At 44.2% G+C, this 15,496-nt stretch overlaps 1 protein-coding gene across 7 annotated transcripts in view; it reads right to left on the bottom strand.

Annotated features, from left to right (window-relative positions):
* Window positions 1-4,410, bottom strand: part of CD44 (CD44 molecule (Indian blood group)) — a 92,858-nt gene extending 88,448 nt beyond the window's left edge. For all 7 annotated transcript variants that reach the window (XM_011940707.1, XM_011940708.1, XM_011940709.1 and 4 more), the window contains exon 1: window positions 3,702-4,410. In XM_011940707.1, coding sequence (XP_011796097.1) covers window positions 3,702-3,768 — 67 coding nt within the window. In that variant the 5' untranslated portion in view covers window positions 3,769-4,410. The remainder of the gene's footprint in view (window positions 1-3,701) is intronic.
* Between the last annotated feature and the right edge of the window lie 11,086 nt (window positions 4,411-15,496).

Genomic DNA, 15,496 nt, shown 5'->3' with positions numbered 1-15,496 from the left:
CCTGCTTTACATAGGACCATATGGTACCATAGCAGAGTGTCAGGCTTTTGAAACATCGGTGCTCCTAACCATCTAGTGATGTTCCAGGAGGTGCTCGAAGCCCCAGGACAATACAGAGAATCTTTCTCAAACACCAACGCTGCTATGTGGTCAAAAATATATGTCATTATTATTGCATTAAATTCAAATTGGGTATATTGTAGAGTAATGTATAAAATTGTAATGACTGTGTAAGGTAGTATTTAAGGCGTGAAACAAATGTTGTTACCCCAGTAGATCACACCCTCCCCGCCCAGTGCAGGGGTTGGGGTTGAGGCTCCCACAGTCCTCATGATAGAGATATATGAGAGACCAGTGAAAAATGCCCTGCCCTAATATCTTAACAAGTCTCAGAGAGGGGAAGTCACTAGTCCCTCTCTTTCAGGTTTTCTAAATGATCCTTAGAGTTCCCATCTCTGAGTCTATGACAATGAGTCAGGAAATAGTTCCTGAATGAATGGAAGGGAATCTGTCATAAACTAAGAATTCCATGCTGTCCAGCATCCCCTCCTTTGTGGGGAAATTTGGGAGAAAACAAATGGAACATTTTCCTTCTGGCTGCCATCCTCCCACACACGGACTTGTCACCATGCCTTTGCAGGAAGTAGGTGTCCAATGTGTGAATGGGGAATACCTCAATTAATCAATGCTAGCCCCAACAGAGATGAAGCTTTGTCTCTTTGCTTCTTCACATGGGAAAATACAGCCAAAGTTCTAACTCTCCACAAGGGGTGGAGTCTCTAATGCTCAATTAGAGAGAAAGGAGCAGAAAAGTGTGTGCCAGCCCCAAGCCCCAGGACTCTCAGATGTTCACCTCTTTCTCAACACCAGGCATGCAATTCCCAAGCAAAGAGCCCCTCACCCACAGAGAAAAGGAGATGCGTGTGCATGAAGGACTCATCCCTGCTGGCCTCCAACAAGGGTCACTTTCTTCCTCCTCCACAGGACCCCTAATTCAAGACATCTGTTCCTCAACTCAGAGTTTCTGGGTCCAATGTTACTTAAGTACATTTGGCCATTTCTTCACTTTTTGCTTTCCCGTACAAAGACTGGATCCCCTCCTCTTCCCGAAAGCCTTGCTCCTTTCCAAAGTTTCCTCTTGGTTGTCCAGAGTCCACCACTCCCCAGAATGGGGCAACAAGAGCTCCTTTCCCTCCCCCTTCCTCCTTCTCCCTCCCACCACCCACCCCATGCCCAGCCCCAAGCCCTGTGACAAAGTCATGTCTCCTTTCCAAGTCTCAGTTCCTGCCAAACAGCTTTACAAGCACATGAAAGCGAGGGCCGGGGCAGTTATTGCTACTGGCACTTCATTGTGCTTCCTCTAAATGATGCTGCACAAAGAGGCCGTGGAAACTCAGGGCAGGAGGGAGCCTGCTGGTCTCTGGGAGAACCTCAGGGGTTAGGACGTGCCAAATACTTGGAGGTGGGGCCCTTTAGAAGAATCAGGGAGACAAGTTGGAAGGAGTCAGGAGTCAGAATGCCCAAAGACAAAGCAGAAGATGGCACTGGTAGGTAACATACAAATAAACTTCCCTAGAGGCCATAGGGAAACCACCAGGGCCCTCTTCTCTGAGACCAGGCCCAGGGCTCTCCCTGATCTCCAACTTGACTCTTCTCTCCCATACTGAGTGTTTCCACTTTTCAAGGGCTTATTTGAGCTCCAGTCCCTTTTGGAACTTTCCCTAAGGCCTAGAGTCCACCAAAATCCTTTCCTCCTTGAAATCCTTTCCAAGTTTGTCCATCTTATACAGTCTAACATATTCTAAACCTAGGCTTTGGAGCTCAGTGGAGCTGGGTTTCCATCCAGCACTGCTCCTGGCTATGTGAATGCCAGCAAGTCACTTAACCTCTCTAAGCATCAGTTTTCCTCCTGTCAAACAGGCCTGATAACAGGAAACTTCTTACTAGGCCATTGTGAGGGGAGAATGAGATAACACATGGAAAGGATTTAACATAATGCCTGGCACAGTGAAAATATACAGTAAATGGTAGTTAGTGCTGTATTGCTTTTTTTTTTTTTTTTTTTTAACAGAATCACGCTCTGTCACCCAGGCTGGAGTGCAATGGCATAATCTTGGCTCACTGCAACCTTAGCCTCCTGGGTTCAAGCAATTCTCCTACCTCAGCGTCCCAAGGAGCTGGGACTACAGGTTTGCACCACCACACCCTGCTAATTTTTGTGTTTTTTGTAAGATGGGGTTTCACCATGTTGGCCAAGGCTGGTCTCGAACTCCTGACCTCAGGAAATTTGCTGCCTCAGCCTCCCAAAGTCTCGGAATTAGAGGCATGAGCCACTGTGACCGGCTGTGTTATTGCTGTCATTATTATTACTATTTCAGCTTCAGTAGTATAAATCCTAGATCCCCAAATCCCCACCTAGTAATGACATCTTACTCACACAGAAAGGGAGATGCATGTGCACAGAGAACTCATCCTGTCTAGCCTCTACCTAGGGTCACTTTCTTCCTACTGCAAAAAGTAGGAAGATACAGAAAGCAGAAAGTAATTCAAAATAAGTTATACTGGGTACGCAATCTAAAGTAACCAGGTGGAACTGTGTTTCACTTTCTCAGTACCCCCGTGGAACTGGGTTAATAAATATTTGCTGAGTAGAATTTACTGCATGCAGATTGAGCTGTCTTAATGGCCCAGCTGGCACTTCTTAAGAGAAAAATTAATTTTGGCCAGTGATAAGCGAATTGGCCGTGTAATTATCTGTACGTATATAGACAAAGAAAGAGAATGCTTGGAGTTGAGCCGTGCTAGAATATACCTTACACGCAGCCCCTCCCCTTCATAGCACTGACCCTGTTGGGATGAGATATTGGAGCCCTAGCCCCAGTGTCCCTGATGTTGCCCTGGTATCAAGGCTCTTCTCTCTGCTCTGAGGCTGCCAGGCAGGGAATATGAGCCACCTCACTCTTGAGATTTCCCCCACACTGATTGGCAGAAGCAGGAGGTAGCAAGGACCAAGCAGCAGGTCCAGTGGTTGCCTCTCCTATTCATGCTCCCTGTCCCAGTCTGGAATCTCATGGAGACCCAAGACTTCACCGCAGAGCTGATTCAGGCTTCCACAGCGCTAAGGTGGCAGTGGCAGTGCGGACTGTAAGCTTTGGAACAATGCTCAGTGGGTAGTTGGGAGAACCCAGGACCCCTTTCTGGAAAACCCATTGCCAGCCAGTCTCACACTTGCAATTGTGACCCCTTCTGTGCCCACCTTGATAACAGCCATTCGCCCTATTCTAGCCCCAGTTCCTGCCCCGCCTAACTCTGCCCTGCCTAGACACAGCCCGGTGAGGCTTGACAAGCCCTTGGGCACAGGAGCTTGTTAGTCCAGACACCGACTGCGCGCATCCAGGAGAACGGTTACTTTCTGCCATGTGCTCCAGCTCTAGCGACCTCGCCCAAAACTGCGCGCCGGCAGCCTGCCCAACAAACTTTCTTCTCTTTCTCTTTTTCTTTCAACCAAACGGTGCTTCCACAGACACATTCTCCAACGGTTTAGCGCAAATCCCAGCCCTGCTTTCCAGACCCCAATGCACTTCGCAGGCAATTCACTTGACTCCAGTCCCCCAGGGCCGACTCAGCCGGAGGGGCTACCTCCCGGTCCGCGCTGCGCACCCCGCACCCATCTTGCTGCCCAGGATGCGGCGGGCACTCACCGATCTGCGCCAGGCTCAGCTGCAAGAGGCAGAGTCCCCAGGCTGCGTGCCACCAAAACTTGTCCATGGTGTCCGGAGCGAACCGAGGGCGCGGGGGAAAGGGGCTGGAGGATCCCTGAGCGCGGGGCAGGGGCCGGCGGAGGACGGGACGAGGATGGCGGACCGAACCTGGCAGAGGCTGGGGTCCGCTGGGCAATGAGGCTGCCTCGGAAGTTGGCTGCAGTTTTTATTCGAGTTGAAACAGTGACCTAAGACGGAGGGAGGGAGCGAGCGAAGGACACACCCAGGCGAGGGGGGCTGTGACTAAGCAGCCGGCAGAGGTTTAAAGAAGTAGCAGCCCTCCTGGGCGGGCCCCTCTGCCCCCGCCCCGTGCTCTGCTGAGGTTGTAAATAATCGGGGCTTCCGTGGACGTGGGTCGGGGAACCTGGAGTGTCGCGGGGTGCGTGTGCCTCCGAACGCCACCGGCCCCTGTGCCCCGGGACGCACTGGCTTTCTTCTCCCGCTGGCCCCGCGACGTCAGGACAGAGGATGACTGCATCATAAAAGCTTGCACCGTTGGGTTCAGCCTTTGGCCTCTCTTTTCCCGCTAAATTTCTCTTTGAATCCGGCTGGAGAAAGATCTCTGGGTTACACAGGTAGTTGGATATCCTGGGAGAGGAACTGGAGACAGGGCGAGGTCTTGCCCTGGGTGGCGCAGTGCCTCCGTGCCCACAGTGGGGAGTGAGGGGTGGGGAGTTGGTGAATCTTCCAGGTGGAAAGAGGGAGAGCTCATTCTTTTCCCCCTCAAAAACAAGTGAAGTCCACATGACTTGAATGAGTTTTTGCTTCTTGGCAGAACGGCTCAGGGAAAGCTACTGATGGCCGGTTATAGGGCTGGCATTTGGCTCCGCTAACCCATGTGTTCAAGCCTGTGGATGTGGGCACCTCTCTCCACACACATGCTCATTTATCCTCCTAAATATCCTTCCATCCACCCATCCATCTATCCACCCATCTTTCCTTATGTCTTTCCGGGGCTCTCGCATCCATCCATCCTCCTGTCCATCCACTAACCACTTAGGTCCATCCATGGTCCCATTCATTCATTAATTCATCCAGCCACACATCTTTTAATTTATTCATACACCTATTCTTCTATTCATCTTCCCGTACAACTTCTCATCCATCATTCCGCGCTTCGTTTTTCACACCTCTTCATAAACCCACAACCATCCACCATCCTCTTCTCCACCCATCCACCCACCTATCTGTTTATTGATATATCCACTCATTTCCCATCTGTCCATGATCAACATATCCACTTGTCATTTTATCCATTCTCTCATCCACCCATACATTCATCTATTATTTTTTGCCCCCATTATCCTCCTTTCTGTGTAAACATTAATTCATTTTCTCCCACCTCTTCTACCCAGCAGATCTTAAAGAGAGAAAGAGATTGTAATATTCTTCAGGGGAAGCCTTTTGAGATTGAAATATCATACTTTGAATGATAACTCTATATCTACCTATAATATACTATTGTTTAATGTTTGGAAATCAAATGCTGTATTTATTTTTCATGTGAACTACTAAAAGTAAATCTGCAAGGACTTCTTGCCTGGTGAGTTGCACAGAAAATGAAAGTGATTATCAGTGGCTGTGGCAAGACTGAAGGAACCATGCCAGAACTTCTGAGGGAAGGTAAGATTTTGTTACTTATTTCAAGAAATTGAAAAGTTGAGAGAAATGCACCCAACCATCCACCTATGCATTCATTCATCAAACATGTAATGAGTGTTGTGGTGTATCAAGGTAAACGGGACCTGGCACTATCTCCAGGGCCCTCACTCTCTGGTAGGGAAACTAACTCACAAGCAGGCCTTTACCATGCAAGGTGAAATATGCTGCAAAATGTGTGTGTTCAGGGTGCTACCATTCCTAGAGAAGGGAGTCACACTCTCTCCTGGAGAACACCAGGCAGTCTTCACAGGGGAAGTGATATTTGAGGCAGACCTCAAAGGAGGAGGAGGAATTCTTCAGATGAAACTACAGGGACAAGTCATTCACGGGTAGTACTGTGTAGTGATGAACAGCATGGATTCAGGAGTCAGAACACCTAGATCCAAACCCTGTTTTGACTGCTTCTTAGTTGTGTGACCTTGACTAATGCAATTCGCTCAATTTTCCCAAGTATAAAATGGGCTTAATAATAGTATCTATGTACTTCATAGAATTGATGAGGATTAAATGACTCAAAAGCCCTGCATGTATTAAGCACTAGATTTATGTCTATATATGCATGCAGTAAGCACTTTAAATAAGTGTTTGCTGTCATTACTAAAAGCAAAATTATGTTCGAGCATAGAAAAGTGAAAGAACATGGCTTGTCCAGAGAATGCAGAACAATGTCAGTTGATCTGAACATAGATCAGATGAAGGGGCTGGGGGAAGATAGCACACATGAGCTTACAGGTATGGGGAGTACAGGGTGTAAGCTATGCCAGGGAGTTTGAACTTGATCCTGTAGGAAATAAGGAGCCAATGTACACAGCTAAAATTATCATCATTATTATGTTAAAATATGCATAAGATAAAATTTACCATTTCCCCCTTTTAGAAGTGTATATATCTGTGGCATGTAGTACCTTAACTGTATTGTGCAACCACCACCATTGTCTAGTCCAGTGCAAATTTTTCTGTTTGACTAAAGACTACTCCTCTTACATTTTCAGGAAGAGTGTTTGGGACTGAAAAATCCTTGTCTGGATCTAGTCCTCAGCCACTCAGAAGCTGGCATGCCATGACTCAAAGAGCTGCCAGCCTGGAATGAAGACAGTGCCCCGAAACTCCCACCTGAAGAGCCGGTGCTTGGAAAATGCTGCCAGTCTGCAGGAAAAAGTTGTTGCTGCTGCTGTCTGCGACCAAGAGGACACTTTATTTCTTGAAACAACTGGGGGCAAACTGACTCCCAGATAAGACTTCAGCCCCTACCCACGTGAGAAACCAGCCCTGGGAGGTTCCATGCACAAGAATACAGGACAATGAGCAGCTTTGCTCACCTCATGCAACCTCCAGGGATTTCAGCTTCCTTTTCTTGGAGGAAGAAAGTGAAGTGACGTGGGGAGTCACTAGGAACAATGTCTGTCTTACTGTGTTTCATGGAACCTGGAGGTTCCTTAGAGACCCCTCAGAAGCAGACATAGTGGTCAGAATAAAAGCTTAAGAGTAAGCTGTGCCTCTCCCTCCCCAGGTCTCATCCCAACCACAGAAGTTCCACCTGCATCAGTTTTATATACCAGACTACTGCATGAAATTACATTTTGACAGAGGATTATTCTTTAAAAATATATAAATCTACCAAACTAGGCCATATCAAGTCCTGGTCCATTCTCCATTAGTGCAGTAAACAATTCCACCAAGGAAAAAACAGGTCTGAAAGTGCTTTGCAAACTGTAGAAGGGCATGCAAATTCTAGGGGCTGTAATTAGGATTATTCTCCCCAGCAGCGGGGAGTATTTTGTTTGCCTTCTTCCCGATAGTTTGGTGAGGGACTGAAGTTGTTTGCCCCCATACCACAAATGACTCATTTCAAATAACAGGCCTGGTGACTTACTGAGTCAAGGCTCACCTTTGGGAATTCCTGGATCACCTCTTTGAGCTCCCCTCTCACCCACTTTCCATTCCAAAACACCTTGCCCACTTCACTGGTGACACAAACCCTTCCAAACTCTTAGATGCTTGATATCTATTGTGTGTTGCATCACCTTTCTTTCTAAGCCAAACCATGGGATGTGGGAAACTGGAAAGGAAACTTGAATTGATTTGAGTTGACATGAGGTCACACTATTTGGAAAGAATCCAGTATGCAATTAGCAGCCTTGGACTGAGAAAGCCCAGGTCTGAGCATTGGCTTTCCCCCTTATCAGAGGATGACTTAACCTCTGGGAGTTTTGGTAATCCCAGCCACAAAACAAGGGTAATCAGACCTTTCCCATAGTTTATTATGAGTAGTCAGTGAAAGAAGACATCAGGACCATTTCCTGGGGTGCCTGCCTCGTGGTGCGACTCAGTGACCTCTAAGATACCTGAGAACAGGGACATGTCCTTCTGGGGCACTATCACATACTCAGCTCCCAGTCCCTAGCATATACATTGTGCTCCATAAATAAGCATTACATACATGCATGAGGGACTGTTATTTTTTTTCCTCGCATCAAAGCACATACGGGTGTTTCAGGAATCACATGAACTAGTGGGTGGAAATATGTAGACAACTTGACAGTTTCTAAATAAATGCAAGCAATGACATCCTATTTAGGGTGACTGGTTCAGGGACACTTGAGTGTAGCCAGAGCATTACTCACTCTGGCAGACTAGTGTTCTTTGCTGAAATATTGGGGACTTATGGCTTCTGACTGGTAGTAATAAATCCTGCTCCTTTCAAGCAAAGAAAACCCAAATCTAAACCAAATGTGAGCAGCAGTGTGAAATGCAAAGCTGGGAGACCTTGGACCGAATCATGGAATTCAAGGATTACAAATGCAGCAGGTCACAGACTTTTAAAGGAACAATATTTAATTATTTCACAGGATTGCTTCCCAGAAAAGGAATGATCTGGCACAGTAAAGAAAAAGTGACATGCCAGTTAAACTTTAACTCTTAAAAAGAATTCATCCTTAGTTCATATTTACAGTGTGAATTCTACATATACAAATGAGCAGTGGTGAAAAAAGCTCTAGCGAAATAATTATTAGTGAAGTCCAAATAAACCAGTAGCTGGGAAGCAAACTTCATGAAAAATAAATGACCTCCAAGGATTAGTCTCAAGCTAACTAAGTCTGATTACAGAGCTGAGCCTTTGGGATTAATAAGGCTTTCAAATTATGGCAAATAAAGAAATTGGTGTAGCTGCTGCACCCTGGAAGTGCCAAGGGGACAGATGCATCTGGATTTTTTTAGATAGGTCCATGTTAGCCACAAAATGGGTTTTACACAGACCTTTGGAGGTTAAAATAGTATGCAGATAGGACAAATCCTAGACTTGGATGATAATAAATCTAGAAATGTGAATTTTTGAGGATGAGATTTGAATTAAGGATATGTGACTTCATGTAGCAAGCTGACTGGAAGGAAGACTGGTGAAACAGTCTATATTTTATGCACTATTATTTAAGGGAAATGTAATTATATTTATTTTTAATTATATTTCTTTTATGTTTATGTAGTAACTAAAATTCATATTTATTCCTCTTTTCTCCACTTCATACAAAGTGGTTAAACATCTATTGGAAGGCTTTAGGCATCTGGTTTAATGAACATTTAAGCATGATTTGTTTTGGATATATCCATGGTTGATATGTAAATGGTAACTAAGAGCCTTGTAATTGTCTGAAAATTGCTTGTTCTCTGCACTCATTCACTATGTGACTACTATGTGCTGAGAACAATTTATACATTATAGGTTCTGTTATAATTAATTATCACCACTCCTTCACTGCCACTATTGCCATCATCACACTACCACAACCACCATGACTACCTTGAAGACTAACACCACCTCCACCATCACCACTGCCACTATCATAACCACCACCATCACCACCACCACTACCATTATCCACCATCACCACTAGAGTTATCACTACCATCACTACAACCACCGTTATCTTCAACATCATAGCTAATAGCTAGTACTTTCTACATGTCAAGCCTAATGTCATTTAATTGTCACAACAATCCTATGAAAAGTTAATTTCTATTGCACAAATAAGGAAACAAAGTCTTAGAAAGGTTACAAAACTTGTCCAAAGTCACATTTTTATTTCACTTAGCAAATCTTTCCTGGCTTTAAGAGATATGGGGATAGAGAAGTTTAATCCCTTTCTGATTCTTGACGTAGCAAAAATGCTAAATTAATGGAGTCCTAATTCATTAGTCTTTACCAAATTTTATACTGAATCATGGAAATCAGTTTTTTTTTTTTTAAGAAAAAAGATCTCCTTTGGAAGCTTTTGTTGGAGTGCAGGAGGTGAAAAGAATATTGCTAATGTAGAGGATGGAGAATGCTGACTCTTACAGCCCTCTGAAAAACTAGAATCCTAGAATAAGACAACTTTAAATGTGTACACTCAGACCTTGGCTAGTCAATGAACAATTTTAGATTTGCACAGGACTATGCCTTGATTCCTTATGGTATCATTGTGAGATGGTTGTATATTCTGACTAGAAATAACACCATTTTCTCTTTACAGCACCTGAGAGTTTATTCAATGACGATTATACTCACAAGACCCTTTTTGGATTGTTGGTCCGACCCACAAGATATAGTTCCTTCTCTAAATATTTCATCCAGAGTGTGAAAAGCAGCGCCTGGCAGCCACAGCTTTACTATGTGACCCTCACTTCCCATGCCCAGGACTGATTCAACCCCGTAGTAGACACCTAAAGCAATCCTGATCAATCAGTCTTTGTTCCTGACATTTGGGATTAGAGCATGGCTGAAGGTTTAAGGCACAAACTTGTGGGGCAGCAGTACACCTCCATGAGGACAGAGAAGCAGGGGAAATAAGAATAAAGCAGAAGCTCACAGAAATGCAGGAAATACTTCTTGAGGTCTAACACTTTTCGGGTTTCTTTTTCTAGTCCACTCTTGACACATTTCGGCCTTACAGAAGCCAATGGCAAGAATGCAGTCAGATCCTGCCAATAAATTCCTTTTATTCTGTTTACATTAGCATAAGCTGGTTTCTGTTCCATGCAACCAAAAAGACTTGATGAATGTAGGAGAGCATCACACCATTTTACAAAAGAGTAAACAGCGGCTCAGGTGGCTGGTGGATGCCGCTACCATTGGGTCTTGAATTCAGGACTTTGACTGTAAACCTGAAGTCTTCTGATTCTGAGGTCTGTGCTCTTTTCACCACTTGGCCTCACCTACAATCCCTCCCCACATCATTCCATCCTACCCAAAGAACATAGTTCTCTCTCCTTCACTGTGATAGAAACTAGACATCTCTGATACTTTGCCTACAGTTGTATGGCAACCAAATGAGTGGCAGGTCTTCTGAGTTCTATCCTCCCAGATCTCCAGAGAGCCCCTTTCTGCCTGAACATGCCTCACAGTCTATTTTCAAAGGCAAAGCCTTTCATCTTGCAGATGGTAATAGCTGCTTCTCTTTAAAACACCCAAAGGGTAGAAATTCTGGGCTGTAATGTACAGGCATAAGGCTCCTGCCAAGTCCTGACTAGGCTTAGCATCAAATCCTGTAGAAAACGAATAGGTACAGAACATGGATGTGAGGCCAGGCCAAAACGCATTTTGTTGCTGGCTACTGTTTCCCAGCCACAGAAGAATGCTGCTCTAGAAGGCATGGCGTGGGTGAGAAAGAGACATATTGAACTGAACTTTAATGGGAGAGGATGTGGGGAGGGCAGGCTAGGGAGAGAGAAAGGAAGAGACGTCTTGAGAGAGCCTATGAAGGTGAAAGAGGCAAAAAGACACAGATGTGACTCCATGATGATGCAATGGAAAATAAAAGTCTTCTAATCATCCAATGGGGATTTAATGGACACCTTCTGTATGCACTACATGGATTCACCACAGAGGACAAGCTACAGATAAGAAGGACCTGCCCTCTCTCTTCAGAGATTATGATCTAGACCAGGGTTGGCAGATCAGTTGCCTTCATTAGTTTAAGAACTATTTTGTATGTACCTCTATATTCCAGGCACTACTCTAAATACCAAGAATACAACAGCATTTTATTATCATTGAGGAAGTGGGTGGAAGGTGCAGGCAATTTTAATAAGGGAGACTAGGAAGGTCTGGGCAAAGAGGTGACATTTCAGGCAAATTTGCACCAAAAAAAAAAAAAAAAAGTGCATAGCAAATGTAAAGGCTTTGAGATGGGAGTGTTCTTAGTGTGTTTGAGGAACCAAAAAGGTTAATGTGGATGGAGCAGAGTGATGAGGAAGCAAATAGTAGGAAATGAGATTGAAGAGGAAGGTAAGGCCAGCTCTTGTGTACCTTTGCAGGCCCCAGTAAGAAGTTTGGATTTTATGCTGACTGGAATGGAATGACTTTAGTGGGTTTCCCCTAATTTTCACAAGTAATCAATTAATAATGACTGCTTAGTTTACCATGATGAGAAAGATTCTGAGGCTTTACAGTTCAATGGATAAAAGTCCATTGATGGATTAATAATATACCTCATGTCTGTAGCATGAGGCAGTGGTAACACTGATGATTAATATTTGACATCTCTGATCATGATGGAAGATTAAATTGTATTTGTCAAAATACTCTGAGTTGTGCTGCAGTAACAACATAAGCAAAGTCTCATTGGTTTAACATAATTACCTAGGTGACTTCTTGCCATGCTAAGTTGGCTGTGGGTTCAGGAAACTCTCTAAAACAACTGTCTTCTATGCAGTAGCTCGCTGATCTTGTGCTACCTCTGTCTCATAACACAATTGCTGCAGCAGGGAAAAAGAATAGTAGAAGGTCTCATGCCAGTGATTAAATGCTTTGTCTCAGAAATAATAGATGTCACTTCTTTTCCCAGCCCATTAGCTAGAGCTAGTCACGTGATCCCACTTAAGTGCAAGACGACTGGGGAAGGGTAATCCTTCCATTTGCCTAAAGGTAGAGAAGAACCTAATGTGAGTAAGCAGTAAAAATCTAGCATATAAATCGACCTTAGAGCAAGTTCAGTAATACTCTAAGGAAGTTTGTAATGCACTGGATAAGGAGTAGTAAATAATAAAGAAATTCAGAGGTCGGGCATAGTGGCTCACACGTGTAATCTCAGCACTTTGGGAGGCCAAGGCGGACAGATCACGAGGTCAGGAGATCGAGACTATCCTGGCTAACACGGTGAAACCCCATCTCTACTAAAAATACAAAAAAAATTAGCCGGGCATGGTGGCGGGTCCCTGTAGTCCCAGCTACTTGGGAGGCTGAGGCAGGAGAATGGCATAAACCCAGGAGGCGGAGCTTGCAGTGAGCGGAGATCACACCACTGCACTCCAGGCTGGGCAACAGTGCGAGACTCTGTCTCAGAAAAAAAAAAGAAAGAAAGAAAGAAAGAAAAGAAAGAAATTCAGAGTGGTGATACTGACAAGTGTAGCTCAAAAAGGCTCTATAGAGAGGAAGGGTGCCTGAGCCAGATCTTGATGGATGAGCAGTGTCCTGTTCTCAATCCTCACCATCCCATGCCCAATAAACGCCCCCCTTCCTTTCCCTGGCTCAATCCCGTCCACTATTCTGCAAGTCACTTTAACTGGCTCTTTAGGCTTATTATTTTGGATGTAAGATCATATGGTGTTGAACAGCATTATTTATTTGCTGTGGAATTTTGGGCAATGTACTCAACCTCTTTGAGCTTAAGATTCTCATTTAATGCTTGATATAATTATCATGAAACTTAAAATATATAATGTAATCATGCATCTATTCAACTTATCAAAGAGTTTAGAATATAGCAGGGTCTAAAAAACAGTCTTTGTTATTATTGACTCACCTTCCTTAAAATTATATTTTCCCTTGTCTTTATAGATACGGCTATAGCCTATCTTTCATTCTACCTTTCAGATGAATTTATCATTCTGTGTTTTTGGTCCAATTTCAGCTATGAGGTAGAATGGCTTAAACACATACACATTTATCCTGTGGTTACCTAATACTTGTAAGGATTTCTGGGTAGATAGGATGGTGAAGAGGGATAAACAATTCAGTCTGATAGAGACTCTGCAGTTTTCAATACATGACTTCCAAGTTCACTGAGGTCACGTCCATTCAGTTCGTGGAAGGAAAACGACTACGGAGGAGAATTGTTTGTGAGGTTTTTATAGGCTAGACCTAATAGTGGGACCTTCACTTCCACCCTCATTCCATTGGCCAGAACCCAGTCACGTAGCCTCACCTAACTGCAAGGAAAGCTAGAAAGGTTTTGTGGTCCAGCTATGAGTCCAGAGGAAAGAGAAGAACGTGGAGTCCAGGAAGCTGTTGTCTTTGCTACATTTCTCTCTCCATCCCTTGCTCCTCCTCTGAGTCTTTTCTCCTGTTTCTTCTTCTAATGGGGGGTTATGCATGTTGATATCTTGGTCTGTATTCATTTCTTCACTTATTTCCTAGGTCCACGGCACCTACCATGCCACAATGATAAGAATGGAGACACCTGGGTGAGCCTCACTCACTGAGCATACCTCCACCTTCAAAGAGTTCCTGTTCACTGTACTCTAAAATAGACTGTGCAAAACATTAAAACTGACCAAATCAATAAGGTCTTGTTTTCAACATCTCTATGTTTACCTATGAATGGACTGACGTAAGGTGGGACCATTGGTGATTTTTTTTCTCAAATAAGTGAAAGTTTAATGGAAAGATACATATGGCACAAAAGGAAGATAAAAATCTTTTTTTTTTTTTTTTTTTTTGAGTTGGAGTTTCGCTCTTGTTGCCCAGGCTGGAGTGTAATGGCATGATCTCGGCTCACCACAACCTCCACCTCCTCGGTTCAAGCGATTTTCCTGCCTCAGCCTCCCGAGTAGCTGAGATCACAGACATACACCACCACGCCTGGCTAATTTTTTGTATTTTTAGTGGAGACAGGGTTTCTCCATTTTGGTCAGGCTGGTCTCAAACTCCCAACCTCAGGAGATCCTCCCGCCTCGGCTTCCCAAAGTGCTGGGATTACAGGTGTGAGCAACTGCGTACAGCCAAAAACAACCTTTAATTATGGAAAATTTCAATCTAAATATATACAGGTAAAGACAAAATTATAATGAATTTCCACACAGCCATTTCCCAGCTTCTACAATTACCCACTCATAACCCATGTTATCTGTCTGTACCTCCTACCTCCTCCCCAACTGCTGGATTATTTTGAAACAAATTCCAAACATCATACACTTGTGTGTAAATATTCAGGATGTATCCGTAAAAGATAAGGACTTTTAAACCCTTATCTAACCACAATACTATTATTACATTATTGGTAATTTTAAACTCTTTCTACTAGTGATTTTGTACATGTATCATAAAAATATGTATATTACTTTTGAATCGAGCAATATTATTCTAAAAACATATTAAGATTCAGTAAACATCACACACACACACACACACACACACACACACACACACATGTTGAGTAACTCTGACATCACCTCTATGGAAACACCCTTGTCTTGAGGACAGTCTCCATCACATGCTAGGTGGACTCGATCTGTCTGCAGTAGAAGTGAAAAGGAAGCCTCCCATGCTCACACCAGTCCTGTGGGAAATGGGAGCTGGGGATCTGGCCCAATCTTACATCCAGCCCACAGCACAAGTGTAGTGAATAGTCCCATCGGGGGACCTCTGAATGACACTGACAAAGATGAGAAAGCAGGAGGCAAAGTACCCTATGGTGTCCTTCAGAGAAGATCCTTCTGGCCCCTCGTCTGCCAGCCAGCTGATGCCCCAAAGTCTACCATCTGAGTATTTAAAGTCTTATCAGTCCCTTTTGCCTTGGGGTCAATGAGTTTAGATGATCTTTCCTCATCAGGATGTTTGACCCAGGGTCATAGATGTGGGTGAGGGCATGAGAACTCTGAGCACTCAGAACAAAACAAGGGAAAACCCAGAAACACCCTTGGCTTGGACTTTAGCCCAAGTTACGCCTAAGTCTGACTTACTCAGAAGTAACCAATGTCCTCTGTCCCAGTCCAGATGGAGCTGTACCAATGGTGGTTGTTGGTACTGTCCAAGTCATTGCTTGCCCTTGTTCATGGATGGAAAACTTCCTCTATTCTCACCTAGTGTTGTGGGT

This window comes from Colobus angolensis, unplaced genomic scaffold (assembly GCF_000951035.1).
Source record: "Colobus angolensis palliatus isolate OR3802 unplaced genomic scaffold, Cang.pa_1.0 Scaffold192, whole genome shotgun sequence".
Lineage (NCBI taxonomy): Eukaryota > Metazoa > Chordata > Mammalia > Primates > Cercopithecidae > Colobus > Colobus angolensis.
Note: the sequence above shows the minus strand (reverse complement) of the source record. Positions and strands in the feature narration are given on the sequence as shown.